The sequence below is a fragment of the Lutra lutra genome, chromosome 10 (genome assembly GCF_902655055.1).
Source record: "Lutra lutra chromosome 10, mLutLut1.2, whole genome shotgun sequence".
NCBI lineage: Eukaryota > Metazoa > Chordata > Mammalia > Carnivora > Mustelidae > Lutra > Lutra lutra.
Genome location: NC_062287.1, coordinates 25134858 through 25158133, shown reverse-complemented (window position 1 = coordinate 25158133; position 23276 = coordinate 25134858). Strand labels below are relative to the sequence as shown.

At 43.4% G+C, this 23276-nt stretch overlaps 2 protein-coding genes across 8 annotated transcripts in view; both read left to right on the top strand.

Moving 5' to 3' along the window:
* Positions 1 to 19353, top strand: part of PRDM10 (PR/SET domain 10) — a 99409-nt gene extending 80056 nt beyond the window's left edge. For all 4 annotated transcript variants that reach the window (XM_047692348.1, XM_047692346.1, XM_047692349.1 and 1 more), the window contains 9 exons: positions 850 to 1029; positions 1702 to 1812; positions 2999 to 3199; positions 3932 to 4075; positions 4475 to 4645; positions 5869 to 6009; positions 8725 to 8896; positions 13408 to 13511; positions 16405 to 19353. In XM_047692348.1, the coding sequence (XP_047548304.1) occupies positions 850 to 1029; positions 1702 to 1812; positions 2999 to 3199; positions 3932 to 4075; positions 4475 to 4645; positions 5869 to 6009; positions 8725 to 8896; positions 13408 to 13511; positions 16405 to 16605 (1425 nt within the window). In that variant the 3' untranslated portion in view covers positions 16606 to 19353. The remainder of the gene's footprint in view (positions 1 to 849; positions 1030 to 1701; positions 1813 to 2998; positions 3200 to 3931; positions 4076 to 4474; positions 4646 to 5868; positions 6010 to 8724; positions 8897 to 13407; positions 13512 to 16404) is intronic.
* Positions 19354 to 20650: 1297 nt separating this feature from the next.
* NFRKB (nuclear factor related to kappaB binding protein) overlaps positions 20651 to 23276 on the top strand; it is a 36112-nt gene continuing 33486 nt past the window's right edge. For 3 of the 4 annotated variants that reach the window (XM_047690849.1, XM_047690848.1, XM_047690846.1), the window contains exons 1-2: positions 20651 to 20751; positions 21810 to 21893. The gene's annotated coding sequence lies outside the window, so the exon portion shown is untranslated. The remainder of the gene's footprint in view (positions 20752 to 21809; positions 21894 to 23276) is intronic. The other variant, XM_047690847.1, reaches the window with a different exon arrangement.

The window sequence follows — 23276 nt, the reverse complement described above, 5'->3', positions numbered from 1 at the left end:
AGGCCCAGAATCTTTATCAGGCCAATAAGAGTTTAATCATGTCCAAGAGAAGAGAGAAATGCTGAAGAAGGGAGCTGGCATGTTTCTGAATTTTTTTCCATTGGGATAGGCTCTGCCTGATTTTCTCTCTATGGACTTGTATAAATATGTATCACTAGATTAGGTCATCAGACTAAGACCTGTGACCTAGACCATATCCTCCATCCATAGTGGGCAGCGTGATTGTTTACATGAACTTCTAAATCCATAAGATGAGAAATACTTAAATTTATGTGGGATTTGGAAGAGCATCATAATGTTTGTTAAAATGTGTGGGAACTGAACATACACATGGCTTTGTAAATACAGTATTACCTATCATTCGTTATCAATGTATCTTGTAAATTTTTTTTTTTTTTTTTAAGAGATCTTGTTTGACAGGGGGAGCAGTAGGCCCAGGCAGAGGGAGAAGCAGGCTTCCCACTGAGCAGGGAGCCCGATTCGGGGCTTGATCCCAGGGCCTTGGGGCCATACCTGAGCCTAAGGCAGACGCTTAACCAACTGGAGCACCTAGGTGCCCCTGTCTTGTAATTCTTAATACCAAGTTTATTCCATTATCCTTTGATCTTCTCCATAATACACATAATTTCTTCCTTCCCAAAAGGCAAGGCTCAGTGGAGCACACTTATTTGCTAGCAGACAGAGTTTTGCCATGTCCTTGTCCCTGTCCAGCACCCTAGCAACTCGGATGCCTCTTGGTAGGTTGTGCTTACTGGTAACTTGTATTGCTTTTTTTAATCCCTTCAGTTAAAAATTTTCTGCCCTCCGCTCCCCCCCTCCCCTGCCTTTTCAAACATTCTCTCTAACTAGCGGAAAGACAAGCTACGGGAACATATGCAGAGAATGCACAACCCTGAGAGGGAGGCCAAGAAGGCTGACCGCATCAGCCGCTCCAAGACGTTCAAGCCTCGCATCACGTCCACGGACTATGACAGCTTCACGTTTAAGTGCCGCTTGTGTATGATGGGCTTCCGGAGACGAGGCATGCTGGTCAGTGCCAAGCGGCTACCAGACCCACCCGCTTCTGTTTATGGTGATGGCTTCTGTGCAGTATTCTGTGCGAAATTCTCAGTAGGTTTTGTCAGGGGCTAGGGGAAAAGCCAGAAGCATGTGACGCCCAATTTGGAGTTCTTCCCAGTCTCCCTTTGCCCTCCTGTGGCACAGCTCATTTCTCCTAACCTCTTGCAACGAGTCTTTCTCTATCACTTCTTATTACGAGTTTTCTTTTGCTTTACCCTGCTCAGTCTCTGCCCTTCTATTTCATTTCCTTCTCTCTTGTGTTCCTGAACATCCTTTCTGGTGGGATTTGTCCTTCTCCCCAGTTGCTCCCTTAATGCCTCCCCTTTCCAGATGCAAAAGAGCAGTGTAGGAAACTGCCCTTCAAAGCAGGGTGTATGCACTGGGTTCGTGCTATTCCCTTTCCCATCGTGGAATCCACAGTGACCCTTCAGTGATTTGCTGAATGACTGGTAGCTCCTGCTAACTGTGACTATTAAGGCTTCATGTCAGATTTGCCTGGAAATGCTGGATCTGGCCACATGCCTTATTGTTTTGGGGCATGGCTTCAGAGGATTCCATCTTCTGGCAGTCAAGACCAGAGCATTTGGTTCGCTTCTTTTTGTAATGGGTTCTCTTTTTCTCATTTGCTTTTTTCCCCTTTAGGTAAATCACTTATCAAAGAGGCACCCAGACATGAAGATCGAGGAGGTGCCAGAACTAACCCTCCCCATCATAAAGCCCAACCGCGACTACTTTTGTCAGTATTGTGATAAGGTAAAAGGAAACTATCCACGCGGGGATGCGTCTCTGGGAGCCCTTTGTCTGAATGTATAAATATACTGGGATCTTAGAGTTACTCTTAACAGATGGTCCCCTGGCTCTCAGTAGTTTTCCATTCAGATGAGCAAGGGCTACAAGTGCGGTCTCATTTTAAGCCAAAATTTTTTTCCTAAGCATTAGTTGACTTTGTGTTTAACGTTTTTCCTTCTCTCTGTGGTTTTGGTTTTAAAAGTAGAGGCTTACCAAGGGCTTAGTATATAAATTCATTTTAAATTCCTAGGCTCTAAAGCAAAATTGTTTATCATCCTACTTGTAAAATATATACAGTGGGTTTGGGATTTCTAGAAGATTGAGTAGGATGTGGACAAGTTTTGCAATGGGAGACTTTACTATTTCATCCTTACTTTTGTGCAGTTACAAAAAAAACAAATATACACCTATTGTTTCATTGTAATATTGTTTCCTTATACGATGTAGTTGTGTTAGCTTAAAACTGGGAAACTTTTTATTTATTTATTTATTTTATTATATATATATATATATATATATATATATATATATATATATTAAAGATTTTATTTATTTATTTGACAGACAGAGATCACAAGTAGGCAGAGGCAGGCAGAGAGGGAGAAGGGGAAGCAGGTTCCCCACTGAGCAGAGAGCCCGATGTGGGGCTCAATCCCAGGACCCTGGGATCATGACCTGAGCCGAAGGCAGAGGCTTTAACCCACTGAGCCACCCAGGCGCCCCTGGGAAACTTTTTAAAGCATAGATTTACCATTGGGGGTACTAGTCGCTTATAGACTTGCCATTTTGGAAGATTCTTTGGCATCTTGTAAACATAAGAGAGCTTTTGTAGAAAGGCTAAGTGGGATGATCTGGGCTTTGAAACAATTCTTTTTCTGTCACTGTGTATCTACCTCTTAAATTTCAGGGTAAGGGGTATTTTTATTATTACTATCTTAGATGTATAAATTCTAGAGAGATGCCTAGCCTATCTACATTATGTTCTTATTTTATATATCCTTCAGTATAGCTGTTCATATATTTTATTTTGGGCTATCTGAATACCTTTTCTCATTTCTCCTACCTAACAACGGAATTGTTAGAGAGTGTGCTTTAAAGTAAGAAGGTGGGACCGTATGTTGCTTTCATGACAAAGCATTTGAATTTGCAGGTTTACAAAAGTGCCAGCAAGCGAAAAGCCCATATTCTGAAGAACCATCCAGGGGCTGAGCTCCCACCGAGCATTCGCAAACTCCGTCCAGCTGGCCCGGGAGAGCCAGACCCCATGCTGAGCACGCACACCCAGCTCACGGGCACAATAGCCACCCCTCCTGTCTGCTGCCCTCACTGCTCCAAACAGTACAGCAGCAAGGTATGGGAAGGGCTTTGAAAGCATCTGAATCAAGGTCATTATTGAAGGAATCTCCTAAGAGAAGGTGGCAGTTGGCTTCTGCTGGATTGATGGGGGCTGTCAGAGGTGTTTTCCTAGTTCAGATGGCTAAGGAGCTACTTCCTGAGAATAGGAACTGTAAATCCAGTTTGGGAAGAGGATATGTGGAATTTCCCCAGAGTTAGTGTATCTCATACATAACCTGAGCATTCAGTTGGTTTCCTTTTCCCTCGGTCTGCTGAAGGTTTCGTGTTAGAACAGTTATGCTCCTGCTTTATGAGCTCAGGTTTACTTCTGTAGGAACTTCTACACGTTTACTTCTTCTATAGGTTTACTTCTTCTACAGGTTTACTTCTAGGAACTCCCTACTTCTGTAGGAACTTACATGATAGATCTTGAAAAGGGGGTCATTCTTGGTTGTGGGGGGCGGGGAGCTTGTGATTGGTTGCTGCAGGTACTGGGGGGATGAGGGGTTACCATGAGTGAGGTGTGCTGCCCTTGCCTGGTGGTGTGGGGTCCCATGGGTGTTCAGTTTCTTCTCTACCTCTTCTTTTTCTCTTATAAACCCTGTGCTGTTTTGGGAGGAGGACCATACCTTCTTTCTTTCAAGGCAAATCTGGAAAGACTTTAGAGCTCTTGGCAGGGTTTGAGTTTGAGAAAAATGGCAAATAACTAACTCTAGTAATGATTCTTGGTTTTGCCATACTCTTCCAGACCAAGATGGTACAGCACATTCGGAAGAAGCATCCAGAGTATGCCCAGCTCCCTAACACCTTACATCCACCACTGACAACAGCTGTGATCAGTGCTACCCCAGCTGTGTTAACCACAGACAGTGCTACCGGGGAGACCGTGGTGGTAAGTGTGTGGCTGGTAAGGGCACCTCATCCCCTTTGGCGCCTATCACGGCTTCCAATGCCAAAGCCATGTCTGACTTGCTCTGTAATTGGCTGCAAAGGTAGCCCATTATCCTTCAGTTTTCTACCCAGGGCATTATGCTTATGGTTGGTCTCCTGGTTGATGCTTTCCAAAGCTCTCCGTAGAAGGGGCAGCTAGAAATGTTCAGTGCTGCTCCTGTGTGGGAGACTGTCAGAACCTCTCTGGTAGCCCCACTGGGGCTGACACAGACAGGCTGATGCAGACGCATGGGTAATCTTCCAGTATCTTCTCACCTTCGGATTTCTCCTGCCTGAGCTCAGGGCTAATTTGTACAAGCAGTAGTGTCACCAGCTAATGTGGTTTTTGTGACTTTTCTAGACAACAGACCTCCTAACCCAAGCCATGACAGAACTGTCCCAGACCTTAACCACAGATTACCGAACGTCACAGGGGGACTACCAGAGAATTCAGTACATTCCCGTGTCTCAGTCGACATCTGGTCTTCAGCAGCCTCAGCACATACAGCTTCAAGTGGTTCAAGTGGCTCCGGTATACATGTTTCTCTTCACCTTCACCAATGTCATATGGCCACTAGCCAATATGGCGGGGCTGGGTGGGGGGCGGTGGTCAACAAAAGCACCCAATTCTCAGACCTAGAGCTGGATTCCACGTCACGTGCTTTGTGTGTAAGGTCTGAGTCTAAGGCTTTTGTTGTAAAGCTCTCGGGCCCTCCGGGCTGTACAGGGCTGTGGAATTAGCGGTGTAAGAGATTTCCCTCAAGAGCAGTCTAGCCGTTTCGGGCTGCCATGTATACTGTCCTCCTGTGCTACCTGGGACAGTCCCCCATGATCTTTCAGAGCCTCTTCTGAGTCCTTGAGCTCCAAAGTTGACTACTTGGTGGAGAACTAGTTTGGTACATGCTGACTTGGGCATCGAAAGGGAGGTTGTAAAGAACGATCTTGAGTTTTGAGTATCAGCACGTTATTAGTACAGAGTTGTAATTCTGTTCCTTCTACCAGATAATTGGTAGCTCATTCTCACTGATGAGGGAGCTAAAACAAGAAATCCTCCCAGAACTATTGTTTCATTTAATTATGCTGAGGAAGTGTATTCAAGGCACAAATGATCAAACCTGTGGCTTTGAACTAATTTGGTCTGAAAATTCTGGACGAATACCAGAGCAGGAAAGGAGGAGTTGCTACTGTCATTGACTGTTCTTTCTCTTGTTTTTCTTATGGGATATTTCTTAACTTCGGGCTTTGGAGGAACCTATGAATCCCTGGATTGCCTATGAAGTGTGATGTATATGTACATTATTCTGGAAAATAATTCCACTGCTGTGGAAAGCCAGATTTTCAGAGATGTCTGGGGTACCTAAAAAGGGTTGGGAACCACTCTTCTAGTGGGTCAGTAGCTGAAAGCAAATTCTCTTGTCAAGGGTAAGGCATTAAACTAAATGAAACTTAAGGGAAAAGGACTTTTGATTCCTGAGAGCTTCTCACTCATGATGTGGAGCTATATTTCCCTTTCTGCCCTTTTCTTTCAGAATTAAATAGCATTAGCGGCTTATGTTTTTTTAAGTGTAACTTTTAAAAACAATCGTCTTTGCTAATGCTTCCCAACATGGCTTAGGTGTGGGCTTTCTGGGAGCGAAACCCCAGATGTGAAGTTCTATCTGCTCTCCTGCTGGGGTATTGGTGCAGCTGAAGGTTTTCTCTGGAAGGATTTCCCTTCCCCTTAATCAGTATGTGTTTGGTCTTCCCATCCCCCAGGCCACTTCCCCACACCAGTCTCAGCAGTCCACTGTGGACGTTGGCCAGCTCCACGACCCTCAGACCTACACCCAGCATGCCATCCAGGTGCAACACATCCAAGTCACAGAGCCCACTCCCTCCACCCCCTCGTCATCCCAGGTATGTTCTCTGACTGTTCGTTGAGGGCAGTATGGTCCTGGGGACCCGGGAACGTTCATGTGAGTGAAGAGACATCATCTTCAGACCTAGGTACCTGGGCTATTAAGATGATTTTTGGGCCTTCATTATAGGTCCTGCCTTTGCCTCTGGGTTTTATATTGGCATTATGGGCACATTTGCATTAAGTGATGAGTTTCCCCTGAGCAGAAGGAGCCCTGTGATCTCATATTCTAGGGACAGCCTTGGCCTTTGCTTCCTGTTCTAAATGGCTCTCTGATAGCATGCGGTTGCTAAGTTGTTCCTTGAATTTTGGAACCGTGACTTTGTGGTGTATTATTGTGTTTGTATGATAGAGACAGCATAGCTACATCCATTCAAAAAATATTTCTTACAATCTTACCCTTTGTATGAAACGTTTCTAGGTCTTGCCCTCCAAGCTTGGAGTCTAGTAGGGTTAATGACATATATACAGAAGCAAACAGGATATGAAGCGAAGGTATTTGAACCAGAAAGGACACATGTAAGCCCACTTCTGATATTCACAGGTTCCAGAACAAGAGTACAAACGAAAGCCTGCATGCCATGTGTCGAGGCAGTTTAAAGTTTCAAATCAAGCTAACAAACTGTTAAATAAAATATGTTCTTTGCAACTACATGGATGGAGCTAGAGACTATTATGCTAAGTGAAATAAGTCTGTCAGAGAAAGACCGATACCATATGATTTCACTCATATCTATAATTTAAGAATCAAAACACATGAGCACAGGGAAAAAAAAGAGAGAGGGGGCAAACGAAGAAACAAACTCTCTTTTTTAAAGATTTTATTTATTTATTTGAGAGAGAGCGAGAGCAAGCATGAGCAGGGTAAGGGGCAGAAGGAGAGGGAGAAGCAGACTCCCCACGGAGGAGGGAGCCCAACAGGGGGCTCGATCTCACCACCCTGAGATCACAACCTGAACCAAAATCAAGAGTCAGACGCTTAACTGACTGAGCCACCCAGGCGCCCCAACTAACTAGAATTTAAATAAAAACTTTAAAAAAATGTATGTTCTGCCTTCCTACTTGACACATATATTTGCATAATAACAAAATTGAAAAATATATGCTAAGTCACAACTGATACTAAGTAACATGGTTAGTGCCGATTGGAAATTACTTGCCTTCCTGCCAAAAGTATGGGTGGTGCTGGCAGCTGCCAGGCTGGGGCGGGAAGAAGAGGGAGAAGGATTTCTCCATCCTTCTCCCTCCCTTGCTGGCTCTGTGCCCTTCAAGCTGCTGTGGAAGTCCACAGGATAAACATGCACTTTCTCTGCATTCCTGTTTACTGGGGGACATTGGGGATGGGAGGCTCTGCTGCTTGCCATCTGTGGCCGCTCTCCTCCTTCTAGTGTGAGGTTCAGTGGCTGTGAGGTTTCTGTCACTTTTTCTCGTCCCAGACAGTCACCTCTGTCATCAAGGGGCCCGTCTTTTCCACCACCACAGGTATCACACTTTTAAGTTTCTCAAAGGAACCCTAGGCTGGAGGGACTCCTTCTCAGACAGTGGTGGATCAGGGACAACCTTCCCCAAGACTGCTCTCCATTTCTTCTCACCCAGCCTCCATCCTGCACCTCACAGGGCCTTCTGTATACCCATGTGGACACCCCAACCCACGTGTCCCAGCTACTTCCACATCCCTGCAAAGGTGATCCCACAGCTACCCCTTTGGTCCCCTGTGGCCAAATACCTTTAGAGGAGCCCACATCCAAGAGATAGGACCCCTGCAAGATGACAGGCCCAGGCAAGAGACTTGTGCGGGCCCTGGAAGTGGGTGCAGGGCCATTTCCACAGGGAATGGGGGACTCTGGTTCCCAAGTGTCACCTAGAAAGGGACACATATTCCAGGGCCATGGTCTAAGGATGGGTCTTGCCTGGGTCTGAGGATGATGTGGCTATATAGATAAGTTCTGGGCTTTCAGAAGAGGGAAAGATTACGTTTAGCAGGGAATCAAGGAGGTTTCTGTGGAAGTGGTATCTGAGTTAGGTCTTGAAGGAGGGGTATGATTTTGACATGGTAGTTGGGCAAGGCATTAGGATCTGAATACTCTCTCATTGTGAGTAAAGGCTCAGAGGTGGGAAACTGGTACATTTATGGAAAACTGTTTAGTTTACTAACAGGAAATGATGTTTGGCAGAGAAGTTGGGAAGGTAGTTTGGAGCTGGAATCTGGAGGGCTTGCAGGGCAAACTAGGGAGCTTGGGTTCTATCCTGTGGACAGGAATAAGCCTCTCTCTGGATGTCTGCCTCCACACCTGTGTTTATCTCCACTAAGTGGGTGGGATTTCCCAGTATACTCAGTGGAAATGATGATTTCTGGGTTCTGCTTCGTGTTATAGATTCGCTCTGTGACACAGGCAAGCTCTTTAACTTCTCAATTTTTAAAAATCTTAATGTAATTAAGATACTTAGACTTTCATTCATTTATCTTTCTAATGAGCTTAGTAAAATTAATTTTGTGGATATTCTTGTAGATAATCCTTGGAAAATGAATTGGGTTTTGATAGTTATGATTCCTTTTCATTAATCCTCTTCTTATTTAAAATACTATTATTTTAGCAACCACACTTTCAGTGTTATCATTCATGCTAGCCAGATTTACTCCCTTCAGTTATTTGTGAGTCTTAATTATATTGGAAGTGATTGGTTTTCTACCTGCGCCTTGTCTTTCTCTCTAGGCAGCTGGACAGTCCTTGAGCCCTGCCTCCCAGCAGTCCCAGCAAGGGCTCAGCCCCTCCCATATCCAAGGCGGTGCCTCCACACCAGGCCAGGCTCTCCAGCAGCAGCAGCAGGGTTCCTCTGTACAACACACCTACCTGCCCAACACTTGGAATTCCTTCCGTGGCTACTGTAAGTCAGAACCGGGGATGGGAGTCTAGCTCATGGGTGGGAAATCTACAGTCAAGGGTCATAATTTTATCAGCTTTAGAATAAGTTTTCTGGGTTAAAGTATCCTTGGCCATTTTCTACATTCTGTGGTGCATATCCTTGAACGAGTTTCATGACCATATTCAAGGCTGCGTTCTGATCTCAGAGAGCGATCCATTTCAGAGCCATCAGGAGTACTGCCAGAGAAAGTGTAGGCAGAGGGACTTGATAGCAGAATAGATGAATCTAGGGTATATTGATGGTGGTGAGTCATCTCTTCCATCAACATTCATTGAATAGAATCTTTGTATAAGCGGATGTGCTAGATCCTGGATATACAAAAAATTAATATTGACATTCCCATCAGTAACACCACACAGTAGTAATGTTAGCCAGCTTTCATTAAGTTCTCACTAGGTGCCAGGAATGGTTCTAAGCCACATATATACTACATTCAGTATTCACAACAACCTGTAAATACAGTTCTTATTTGTACTTTACCGATAGGGAAACTTAGACACAGAGTGACTGGCCAAGGAACCCAGCTAGTAACTAGAGGCTTAGAACTCCAAACCACCACACAGTGTGGCCTCTCCTTATAAGATAGTCTTTGACTCAAAGAGATCATTATCCAGTAGAGAGAGAGAGATGAGTGGATGGCTTTCAAAACCCTGAGATTAGTTCTACAGAAGCAGCAAAAGGATGGCGGCTGAAGGTCCTAGTAGTTAACAGTTTTGGTGAGAATGGCAGCCTTGGATATGAGCTGGAAGGCATGAGATCTTTATGATGAAGATCTAGAACAGAGGAATAGCTAGATGTCGATAGTGGCAACTAGGAGCAGTAGGGGCTGAGAAGTTGGGAAGGCCAGTGCTGGCCTTCCTCCTACTATTGATTTCTTTCTTTGAGTCTGTCTCCATTGTCCTTGACCTTTGGCTGTGTTATGTGGATTTGGTATGGAATCAGGCTCAAACTCTATCTTCTTGTTATTTTTACAATCTGGTCTCTTAAATTTTGGTCATCACAATGAGGGCTGAGTCTTGTTTCTAGTTGGGGAAAGACTCCAACTCATGGTAACTACCAGGAGAACCCTGGTAAGTAGACATTTATACTAAGTTTAATTCCTGTGAAAGAAAAGTGAAATGATTGCCATGGGAATAATAGAAAACCTGGAGAAAAGATTCTGGAATTGAAGTTGTTTATTAGGGGAAACATTAAAAATACACAAAAATAGAATAGTATAATGAATGCCATTGTGCCCATTATCCAACTTTATACCAACTCAGGGCCAATCTTGTCTCATCTGTACTCCCATCATTCTCTTCTAATCCCCCAACTGTATAATAATCTGTATTATTTAATCCATAAATATTTTTAAAAAGATTTTATTTACTTATTTATTTATGTAGAGCACTCTTGAGGGTGGTTGGGGGAGAGAGAGAGAGAGAAAGACACTCAACCAGATTCCTTACCGAGCATTGAGCCCGATGCAGGGCTCGATCTGACAACCCTGAGATCATGACCGGAGCCAAAACCAAGAGTCTCATGTTCAACTGACTGAGACACCTAGGTGCCCATGTAAATATTTTTTAAAGTGCAACTCCAGTACAGTTATCAAACCTAAAAATACATGACAGTAATTCTTTAATAACCATCAAATATCCACTGTTTGTATTTCTGTGATTGTCTCATAGATTTTTTTAAAAAGATTTTATTTATTTATTTGACAGAGACAGAGAGAGAGCACAAGCAGGGGAGAGGTAGAGGAAGAGGGAGAAGCAGGCTCCCTGCTGAGCAGCAAGCCCAATGCAGGGCTCAATCCCAGGACCTGGGATCATGACCTGAGCCAAAGGTAGTCTCTTAACTGATCCAACCAGGCTCCCCTCTTAAATTTTTTTTTAATGGTTGGACCCAGGCTCCCCTCTTAAATTTTTTTTTAATGGTTGGTTTTTTCAAATTGAGTTCTAAATAAGGCTCATGCATTGCAATTGGTTATGTCTTTTGAGGGATTTTTTTAAAAAGATTTCATTTTTTTAAGTAATCTTTACACCTAATATGGGGCTCAAACCCATAACCCGAGATCAAGAGTCACGTGCTCCACTGACCAGACAGCCCTTGAGGGTTTGTTTTTGTTTTTTTGTATGTATTCTCACTGTTATTATTATTTTTTTTAGGAATATAGTGATATTTATTAGTGATTAATGAAAATTAATTAGATCCTATTGACACATTTATTTATTGTATACTCTCTCTTTTATTTATTTATTTAATTTTTTTAAGATTTTATTTATTTATTTGACAGATAGAGATCATAGGCAGGCAGAGAGGCAGGCAGAGAGAGAGAGAGGAGGAAGCAGGCTCCCCGCTGAGCAGAGAGCCCGATGCGGGGCTCGATCCCAGGACCCTGGGATCATGACCTGAGCCGAAGGCAGAGGCTTTAACACACTGAGCCACCCAGGCGCCCCTGTATACTCTCTCTTTTAAATTGCAGTTTATGTGTTGAAGGAACTGGCTCATTTGTTCTCATGTTGTCATTTCTCATGTTGTGTTTTTTTGCTGTTGTCATCCCTATATTATCATTTAGGATGCTTTCTTCTGTCCCTTTTCTTTCCTGTAGACTGGAGACTTGACCAAATTTAGGTTCATTTTTTTTTTTTTTTCCTCCAAGACACTTCTGGCTGGTGGTGTGGACTTCTGCAGGAGGCACATGACGTTTGGTGTCTGCCTTCTCCCTCTGCTCCTCTGCTTTGTTACGGATTGCAGAGCTGTCATAGTCTGATTCTATCATTCTTCACTTATAATTTAGAAAACTTTTTTTTTTTTTAAGATTTTATTTTTAATTGATCTCTACACCCAACATGGGGCTCAAAACTTACAACCCCAAGATCAAGAGTTGCGCACTCCACCAACTGGGCCAGCCAGGTGCCCCCAGAAAACTCCTATAAGGAAAAAAATCTTGGGGTGCCTGGGTGGCTCAGTGGGTTAAAGGCTCTGCCTTCGGCTCGGGCCATGATCCCAGGGTCCTGGGATTGAACCCCTGAGCTCCTCTCGGCAGGGAGCCTGCTTCCTCCTCTCTCTCTGCCTGCTTGTGATCTCTGTCTGTCAAATAAATTTAAAAAGGGGGGGGGGCGCCTGGGTGGCTCAGTGGGTTAAGCCGCTGCCTTTGGCTTAGGTCATGATCTCGGGGTCCTGGGATTGAGTCCCACATCTGGCTCTCTGCTCGGCAGGGAGCCTGCTTCCCTCTCTCTCTCTCTCTCTGCCTGCCTCTCCGTCTACTTGTGATCTCTCTCTGTCAAATAAATAAATAAAATCTTAAAAAAAAAAAAAAAGAAAAAATCTTTACCTTGACTAATATGTTACTCTGAGGTACATTTTGCATAGAAGGGCAGGATAAATGCTTTAAATAACCAGTTCATCTCTTTTATTTCCCAGTTTTCAAAATAATGAGTTCTTTCCTAGTATTATCCAAGGTGACCAATGAGGGGTATGTGTGTGTGTGTCCTACTATCATTGTAGTCTCATGAATGTCATCATAGTAAATATATTTCAGGCCGTTGCAGTCGTTACCCTTACTGATGCTCAGATTATCCTGTCGTTGGCCAACGGGAGCATCTTCACATTGGCCCCTGTGTCTCTTCTACATGACCCCTTGTCTCTTACAGCAGCTTGCATGCTGGTATGATCCCAGCTCATCTTGTGACATAGGCTCATCCTGTAATGTTTCCTACACCAGCTTTGGAACAGACAGAAGCCAGAACATCTGGTTCCTTTTAGAAGGAAATATTATATAAAGACCATACATATTATATATATAAAATACTATATAAAGAGCAGCTGGGGGACACCTGGGTGGCTCAGTTGGTTAAGCAGCTGCCTTCGGCTCAGGTCATGATCCCAGTGTCCTGGGATCAAGTCCCACATCGGGCTCCTTGCTCGTCGGGGAGCCTGCTTCTCCCTCTGCCTCTGCCTGCCATTCTGTCTGCCTGTGCTCTCTCTCTCTCTCTGACAAATAAATAAATAAAATATTTAAAAAAAAAAATAAAGAGCAGCTGGATGGTAGGGTGAGCTTTGTTTTTAATTTGCTTTAATAATTTCCTTGAAATAAAAATTCAAGTTATTACATTGTGATTAGTAGGCAATAGTGGGTACACTGTCAGTGATTCAAATCCCAAATTAAAGGATAAAAATATTGAGCTAACAGGTAAACCTTTGTAACTTATTCCAAGGTTTTAAAAAAATTATTAAATATTTGTCTTATGGATATTCAGAAGTCACGTTCAGGGGAGATGCATTGATTGTTTCTGATATTTACTAACTCTGGGCTAACTTTCTATGATCATTCTTATCAGAGTATGGGGAAGTCATATCATAAGACTAACGGCAAGCAAATCTATGGAAAATGTCTCAGAGGGATGTGGTCCCTTGCTAGGAATTTGTTTCTACAACTTGTATTAAAATCTGAAACCACTGAAGGATGGATATTTCCTGTTTTTCAGCATCGGAGATTCAAATGATGACACTTCCCCCAGGTCAGTTCGTGATTACAGACAGTGGTGTGGCCACTCCGGTCACCACTGGCCAAGTAAAGGCGGTTACGCCGGTAAGTGACCTGCTCCGGAGGTGTTTCCTGTCCGTTATACTACATCAGTCTCCACGAACCCCCATTTCCTACTCCTCAGCTCTCCTTACCTGAGTTAGAAGTACCTCCTCTGTACTCCCATAACTCCTTGTGGAGCTATGTTATAACCCTTATTATAGTGTATATTAATCACTGGTTTCTGGTCTGTCTTTTCCCAGCAGACAGTGAATTCCTTGAAAGCCGGGTCTTGGTCTTTACCTCTTTATTCTCAGTGCCTTGCACAGGAGGCTGGTGTATAGCAAATGGTCAATAAATACCTATGCAATTAATGACTAAAATGAACCTGCTAGATCCATATGTGTACAGAGTCGTAGTTGATCACCTTTTTTATGTGCTTTGTGGGAAGTATTTATGACTTGTTCCTCAGCTGGGTTGGGAGAGAATAGTAGAATGAATCTGTTATGGAGCTCTTTTAAGCTATTTTATTTTTTTAAAGATTTTATTTATTATTTATTTTGACAGAGAGAGATCACAAGTAGACAGAGAGGCAGGCAGGCGGAGAGAGAGAGAGAGAGAGAAGCAGGCTCCCTGTCGAGCAGAGAGCCCGATGCGGGACTCGATCCCAGGACCCTGAGATCATGACCTGAGCCGAAGGCAGCGGCTTAACCCACTGAGCCACCCAGGCGCCCCACTTTTAAGCTATTTTAAATAGTCAGCATAGTCCCCCCACACACACCCCTCTCCTTGGGGGAGAAACATTGGCACGAATTATCTTGTTCTATTTAGATTAGGCAGGTCAGTGTTGATTGTATCTGCTACCTGTGTTTTTATCTTCACTGGTTTGTGCTGGCCTGCCTCTAAGTAATTAGAAAACAGTATGTAAATTTAAATTGAGAAACATACTCATAAGTGGCTAGAGATATTGGGATGTTCCCAGGGGAAGACTCTTTCCCAAGATGTCTCAAAGAGCAGCAGGGTAGTCTGGTGGCCCCAGAACCTGATTTTTTGCATCACCTGGGTGGCTTTGCCTCCGGTCATGATCCCATGGTCATGGGATCAAGTCCCGCATCGGGCTCCTTGCTCAGCAGGGAGCCTGTTTCTCCCTCTGCCTACTGCTGCCCCTGTTGTGCTTGTGCTCTGTCTTTCTGACAAATAAATAAATTAAAAAAACAAAACAAAAAAACCTGATTTTTTTTCCCCCAAGGCATACTGAGAGCTTACCCATTTCTTAGCACACAAACTCACATTAACTAGACTTAGGAGAGATGTGTAAATCCAGAGGAACACTATTGTCCGTGAAAACAATGACTAATGTGAAATGGAAGAGTCTCATAGGCATAATCAGTGAAATTTTTACTCCCTGTGGGACCCATTGACTCTTTACCTTTTTTGGGCCAGGAACTCATTTGATAACCTGATTATAGCCAAGGATGTTCCCCTCCTCCTGCCATAATACACACACACACGCGCACACACACACACACACACACATACACATTTAATGTACATTTTCCAGGGTTCATAGAATCGCTCAAGCCTACACGTGGACAACCTAGTAGTCCATGGACCCCAGGCTGAGAACCTGGCTTCCTCCTGTTTGAGAAAGACCCGCATGGGAAACTAAATCATAATCAGAGATTGGTGAGTGTGGACTCTGAGCGCGTGGGCCTAGATAAATCAAATGGGTATTTGTCTCTGACGTTTTTTTCTGGACAGTGCTTGAAAAGGCCACTGCCTGGGTTTTCCTCCATGACTTCTTTTTTCTTAGCCTATATAGCAGACCGATCACCCTGCCAAGGGACACATTCTTGCTTTAAAAACGTTAACTTAAGGAAATAGTCATCTCCACGTCTGTGAAGTTTTCATGATCAGAGGAAAAATAATGACAATGCATGTTTTCATAAAACTAAATTGATTCAGGGTAAGGGACTTTATTCTAAGATCGTATTCTTCTTATACTTTTTTTTTTAAAGATTTAATTTATTTATTTGATAGAGATCACAAGTAGGCAGAGAGGCAAGCAGGGAGAGAGGGGGAAGCAGGCTCCCCGCCGAGCAGAGAGCTTGATGTGGGGCTCGATCCCAGGACCCTGGGATCATGACCTGAGCTGAAGGCAGAGGCTTTAATCCACTGAGCCACCCAGGCGCCCCTCTTCTTATACTTTTGAGTGTTAAAATTTCTCTGATTTGATAGTAGCATCTTAAAAATGACTTTTCTTGGCAAAATAAAATTTTGGAATACTTATTATTACTTTTAATTTGCTGGTCTGTGAAATTCTGAAGTCTAGGAACCACTGATCTTGACTCCCTGTCTTGGGAGCCATTCTGCCTCTTTTTTTTTTTTTTAAGATTTTATTTATTTATTTGAGTGAGAGAGAGCATGAGAGGGGAGAGGGTCAAAGGGAGAGGCAGACTTCCTGCTGAGCAAGGAGCCCAATGGGGGACTTGAACCTGGGGTTCCAGGATCAGGACTCGAGCTAAAGGCAATTGGTTAACCAACTGCGCCATGCAGGTGCCTCGCCATTCTGCCTCTTTAAGGAAACTTTAAATATCTCTTCTGTGATCTCCTTTGTATTACTCTTAAATCATAATAGACAGCAGTCTTTATGAATATCTAAATTCTTAAGAGTGGTACAATAGCCCACGCTTCCTTTGCCACATAGGTCATGATTGTGATGCAAATTTCTGTACCTGGAGCTCTTCACTGTATCATTTGGTAGAACACCTAAGGCGGTCCCTTAAAATACCTTCGCAGTCTATTAACTCTGATTCATCCCCTCCAAAGTACTCACATAGGCGCCTATTTTGGTGTTACCTTGTAACATTTCCTTTCATATTCCTTCTTTTTCTCTCCACCCAGAACCTCCCCCACTCCTTCAAGACTTCAGATTTCTAAAGATCTTTTTTTATTCTAGGGTCATTATGTGTTATCAGAAAGTCAACCAGAATTGGAGGAAAAGCAAGCTTCTGCTCTCTCCGCCGGAGTCCAGGTTCAGCCAGCTACACACAGTGACTTGGACCCCCAGACCACCAGCCAGCAGCAGTCCACGCAGTATATCATTACAACCACCACCAATGGGAATGGGAGCAGTGAAGTGCATATCACTAAACCTTAATGTCTACCCTTGAGCTTGAATCCAGCAGTCCCATCATGTCTTTTCTCATCCATAAGTCTGAAAACTTCCAACACTTGGAACTCTTTTTTTAAGATTTATCATTCGCTCAAGAATTTGGAAACCACACACCGGGGCTCCTTTTATCAAGGTCATCTTTACCAAATTGACTCTTTAAACCCTAGGAGCTTCTGCCATGGAATAGAGATCTTTCAGGGGAAAGTGGATTTCAAGGTGGAGAAACTTCGCCTTACTCTTGAGTTGGTTTTCTAACACATTGATAGGCCTTACTTTTCCTTTGCGGAAACATTAAGTGGTGTATCACATTTGTACCAAAGGTGGAGAAAGGATGTGCCAAGTCCTGGCTACTGGACTTCTTCATTCCAAGCCATGGCGCTGAAGGAGAGAGGCATTTTATTCGGTCAGAACTGCTTCATCTTCTGAGTTTGCATTTTCAGTAATTTAACAAGGGAAGCCTATTGAATATGAAAATAAAGATGATGAAACAGAGGTTTGACAGTGATGTTCTGAAGGAAAAACCGTCGTCTAGATTTTTCTTATTGCTGATTTAAAACAACCACCACAACAACTTGCCTCTTTGGGAAAACTGTTGTTGGGCTACTATTGGTAGTGCTTTGCACAGGCGCTGGCCTTCAGCCACTGAGGCAAGAACCTCCTGTTCTGGTAGGTCTTACCTTATTACTCCACCATGGTAGACTCCCCGTAGGAGAAAAGGTTTGTTTGATGTCAGCGGAATTTAAACTCCCACATTAAAGCTTTGCCTCCCATTCTCTGGTTGTGGTGTATTAAGAAGGAGGTGTTTGAGATCTCGGTACCAGGAAAAATTACTAAGATAATTACATATCAATAAAGTGAAAAGCACTGAAACCTTGTCCTGTCTTGCAGGATCCATTTACCATTCATTGGTACAGGATTAATTCCTTGTTCTTATCAGGTGTACAACCGACTCTCACATCTTTTAGTGTATTTTAGTACTTCTCATGCTGTCTTAAAATGAACATTCTTTAAGTTTGGTTGGAAAGGTGGCCCTCCTTATTTTTTTTTTTTTTTTAACACTTTTAACTTAGACATATTGTAGCTCACCTGGACCTTTTGGAAAGATGACCAACTTCACGCATAGGGGAAAAATAAGAATGTGGGGACCATTTATATGTCAAGGTAATTATAAGGGATATGAAAGAAATCCAATCTTTATGCTTTTTATACTGTCACTTGGGAGGAAAAAAATCTGCTTCAGCGATAGCTTTTCTTATATGTGTTCTTGTTTGCTGTCTTGTTGGCTATGAATTCAATGGGGGAAAATACTTCCCTCCTTTTTACTGTGCATTCCAATTGTACACATAAAACATTGCAGAAATCGGTATGTATTTTAACAATTTTTTGTGACATACTAACACATTTTTAGAGGAATTATCCTGTGATGGAACTTATCACTCCCGAACAGAAAGATCTAATTTCAATTTCAAATGAAGTTAGCTATTCTGTTTTATTTACATTTCTGGGTAAAAACTGGTTCTATAAACTAAGAAAGTATAGTAGCTTCTTTATGGTAAAGACACCTTTTGGAAAAAAAAACGATTCTGTCGAAATAACTTTACTAATATGTAGATTTTGCACTTTATTTTTGAGACCTCATTTATTTAGTTATCCCTGAAAATCTGGGCACTAAGGGAGCTTGAGAAAGTTATTTGGTAAATGTGTAGAAACTAAGGATGGACTCTATCTTTGGTAACAAAGACGTAATGTTGATGTTTTCCGTAGAAAATATTGACCCTGAATCACAAAACAGAGACTCTGGGTTCCAGAGTCCTGCAGTATAATAACTGTAAATATCCCAGTGTCCAGTCTAGAAAGACTTGTAGGCGAAGAGTATTAGACTTTGCTAAAGGTCCAGTTTAATTTTTATACCTTAAATCTGGCCCTATTGGGTCCTTTTTAATTTGAACGAGCAAGGTACTTCCCCTTCCGTCAGGAATAACTTATTGATTACAAGAGAAAACTACCACTGAACGGAATGTTCATTTTATGCCAGTTATTTCAAGTTGTAAAATACACAGAAGAAAATAGTTTGGAAGGACTCTGCTTCTTTCTCATCTAAGTTTTTTCTTTTTCTCTTTTTGTACTTATGTGGAATAAACAAAGGATCTAAAACCAATTTGTATATTATCAACCAGAGATGCAGGCGGCCATCAAGCCAAACAACACTTCTCTAAGATCAGGTATTCTGCACGTCCATTCCAAGTTAATAGATTTTTTTCAAAGGGACTTGGATTTGAAGAGGTGGTGGATTATAAGCCATCTGAAGACCAATACGGAAAAAAAAAAAAAAGTATGTAGCCAATGTTTATATTGTGGCCTCTCTTAGGACATATTGGCACTCTAAACTTCAATCAGTGCAGTGTGAAAATTTTGGAGTAGGTTACATACAGATTTTACATTTTTATTGTTTGATTTGTGCTCACATAAACAGACATTTCATCATGTAAAATTCCTATTATTCTGGAAAAACCTATTGCTTTGATCTTCTTGAATTGTTTTCTGATTTCAAAAAACTCTCAAGATATCTAGGGCTAAAAAGCACTTCATGAGATGCTAAAGTTGACCCACAGGTTGAAAATATTGACCCTGTCCTGTTATTTAAATGTGAACATTTAATGTACATTCAGTGAGTTATAGTGTTAATAGTCTTGTGCTACAGCAGGTGTAAAAATAAATATTTTTTTTAATAAACATCTTGTTTGTATGTGTGAAGCTACAAGAACTACTGGGATTGTTAATTAAAAAAAAAAAGATTTTTATTAATATTAGAGAGAGAGAGAACGTGCCTGAGTGAGCTGGGAGGGGGAAGGGGCAGCTGGCTCGGGTTTGAGCCAGGAGGGGTAGTGCAGCCCTATCTCAGAGCCCTGAGATCTGACCTGACCCGAAATCGAGAGTTATCTCTTAACTAATTTTGTTCATTACAATTTATAATGTTTTGACTCTTCGGTTGACGCTGGTCTGGTCAGAGACACAATGTATGGGAACTCAGGGATGACAACTATGGAATGGTGTTCCCCTTTCCTTCTAGTTGGTGTTTTCTAATTGAAGAACCTCCCAAAGGTCTAATAGGCAGGAACTAAGGGCTGGTGGGCACTGTTTTCCAACAAGAGAGGAACCTTAGTTTGACCTATCAGCTTCCCCGACACATTTCCATCCAATCGAGGGACCGGAGGACAGTCTCTGCAGGACCCGGTGGGAGAGCTGTGGATTAAGTAGTCTGAAGCTGTTCTAAATAAGAACCAGTGAATAAGAAAGGGACCTAGATTCTTTTTTTTTTTTCCCTCAAAGATTTTATTTATTTATTTAAGAGAGAGATTGAGAGAGCACGAGAGGAGGGAGGGTCAGAGGGAGCATCAGACTACGAGAGGAGCAGGGAGTCCCATGCCGGACTTAATCCCAGGACTCAGAGACGCGACCTGAGCGGAAGACAGATGCTTAACCGACTGAGACACCCAGGGTGCCCGGGGCCTAGATTCTTAACAGAGGAATGTTATCGAGTTTAATTTTAAATGTATTTCTTCAACGTGTTTATACTTTCTTTCCGAAGGTCAGGGGCCCAGGGACAGGAGGAAGATACCGGGATACGCAAGGGCACAGGCTCCTGTGTTTTCCTTCCTCCCTGAAACTCAAGAAACTGCAGTTTCCTTAGCTGTAAAATGGGAATAGTGTATAAGAGCAGACAGCTGTAGTACAAAGATAGGGGCTAGAAAGTGCTTAGCATAGTGCTTGGTACAGAGTATACTCTCTGCAAACGCTGGCGAATAAAATTGCATTCACCATTCATGGGCCTCAGTTCGCGACCAGGTAAAGACTACCGACACTGTTCTTTCTGAATAAAGCTTCCACGGCAGGTGAGACCATGGGCCGCGTGAAAATTGCAACCCAAACCCAGTAGCGCGGGCTCGCACCGCCCCAGGCCCCGCCCCGCGAGGCCCCGCCCCCGGCACCCTCCAGGTCCCGCCCCGCGCAACCCCGCCCCTTCCGCCGCCGAGCCCGGAGCGTGCACGCACCGAGACGCCTTGCGGGAGCGAGCGCGTCCGGGAGCCCGCGGGCCGAGAAGCGCTGCGGGTTGGGAGACCCGCGACTCAGGTGAGGGCGGGCCCAGGACGGCGAAAGGGTTAAAAGCGTAGCCGCGGAGCGGAGGGAGGGAGCGGCTGGGTCTCCGAGCGTCGCTGCTCCTGTGGGCCTGGGGCAGGGGAGAGCGGGCGGGTTGGGAGCCGGGCTGCGGGGTGGGTGGGGGTTAGGGTTAGGCACGGTGTGGGGGAGGGGCCGTGGGCGCAGAGGTGCAGCTTAGAGGGGCGGTACCCGGGCCTTGGGCAGGGCAGGGTTGGCTGGGGAGGGGTTTAGTTGCAGGGGCGGCGGATTTGGAGCGGGCGTTTGCTCCGGAAGCAGCCCAGGGTTTAGCTTTTGCGTTGGGGAGGGTCCAAGAGGCAAGGCTAGTCCAGGTGCAGAGAAAGGGCCATCGGGAGAGACCCTCCCGGTCCGGTACAGAGGTTCAGGATGCCGCAAGACTCAGAAATCCTTGGCTTCCGGGGTTTCAGTCCTCTGGCAGCTCCCTGCTTTTTGTGTTTTGAGATCCTATTCAGAATATTAGCAGGGCAAAGGTTGCCACTCGAATAGATTAAATTTAGCTACACATCCATCATAGTTGAAGAAACTTGTGATCAAGTTGTGAAACAGGGGTGATCCTCCTAAGAGTCAGAACACTGGCTTTGCAGTTACTGTCCTATGTCAATTCTATGAAGAGTGTCTTGCTGTAAGCATCAGGTTGCTTCTGCCAATTTTTCTATTTTAAAGTTTTGTTAAACTCATGCGCCATGTGCTTTCTCACCTGCTTCAGTTACTTAGGCACCAGCAACGTTCAGGATGTTGTCATTCCCCATGTACTGAAAGGTGATGGAGCACAATTGTTGGAGACGGTCTGGTTTGTCCAACACTAATCTTCCTGCAGTATCTGTACATACATCTGAAATCTCTAAAAGATAACTTGAGATAATTTGTGGGAAGATGCTTATTTTAGTAGTGGTATTACAGCTCTACTTTTTATCATTTAAGAGTTTTGGGATCAGAAGTCATTACATTACTGTGTTTCTGTGACTGCATTAAGTCATATAAACTGTCATCCATCTGGAGATTATTTATTGTAGGATTCCAAGATTGGAAATAACTGTACAGAGGACCTGGTACAACTCCCCTTTGTCTTACAGATAAGGAAATTGACACCTGGCAAGGTGAGAATTTTGCCTAAAGTCACCGAGAGTAGGCTAGAAGTTTGGCATTTTGACTGTTAAGTCTGTTTTGTTTTGTTTTTCTTTCCATTTTATTGTGCTTCTTAGTCCATTTGGTAGGAATAGGAGATAGAATTGATTTAGCAAATGTTTGTAGAGTGAGTGAGATCATACTCCTTGTGGTCCTGTTAGTTTAGTTCAGTCCTATGGCCTCAGCTTTACAGCTGATTCAGGCCATTAGCCTAATGAGATGCTTTCTGAAGATTTTTTTCTTTTTTAAGGGCTTATTTATTTGAGAGAGCGTAAGTGGGAGGAGCAGTGGGAGAGGGAGAATCTCAAGTGGATTCCCCGCTGAGCATGGAGCCCGATATAGAGCTCGATCTCATGACCCTGAGATTACAGCCTGAGCAAAACCAAGAAGAGTTGGACCCTTAACCGACTGTGCCCCCCAGACACCCTTCTGATGATGTGTTGATTTGTACATTTACAAAGAAGACCAGCAGTGTTCATTTATTACAGGAAGGAAAAAAATAGCATTATATTTACATGGTTACAAATACCAAATGGACCCTTAGTTGGCAGATTAGCTACTAAGTTTACTGGTGGTGTGGTCAAATGCTTGGAGACTCCCAAGTTGTTTTGTTTTTGTTTTTTTTAAGATTTTATTTATTTGTCTCTGAGACAGAGCGAGTGAGGGCAGGCCGAGGGAGAAGCAGGCTCCCTCCTGAGCAAGGAGCCTGCTGAGGGACTCATCCCAGGAGCCTGGGATCATGACCTGAGCCAAAGGCAACGCTTAGACAGCCACCCAGGCATCCCGAGACCCCAGAGTTTATGTGAACTAAAGTCATATTATCATGCTCCCCTTTCAGAATTGCAATTGACATTTTATATAGGAGGTGTAGTGTTAAGAATGTGTGTTTGTAGTCAGGCAGACCTGAGTTTCATTCATTCATTACTGCTGAGATTGGGCAAATTATTTATCTACTTTGATCCTCAGTTTTAGTATCTGTAGAATAGATCCGATGACCCTGTGTTGCACAGTTGTAGGAATTAAATGAGATTCACGAAAGGCCAGGCACTTAAGAGGCCCTCATTAAATAATTTATTGTTAGTGTCTGAGCTTTCCTAGTCTATATGGTTGATTTTTTTCTTCATAAAGGCATAACAAAGAATTACTAAAAAAACAAAGCAATAATTGTTAAATAAATTTTTTAATTATTATCTTTTAAAGATTTTTATCTATTTATTTGAGAGAGGGAGAGAGAGAGCAAGCATGAGCAGGGGGAGGGATAGAGGGAGAAGGAGAAGTGAGCAGAGAGCCTGATGCCGGGCTAGATCTCAGGACCCGGGGATCATGCCCTGAGCCAAAGGAAGATGCATAACCGA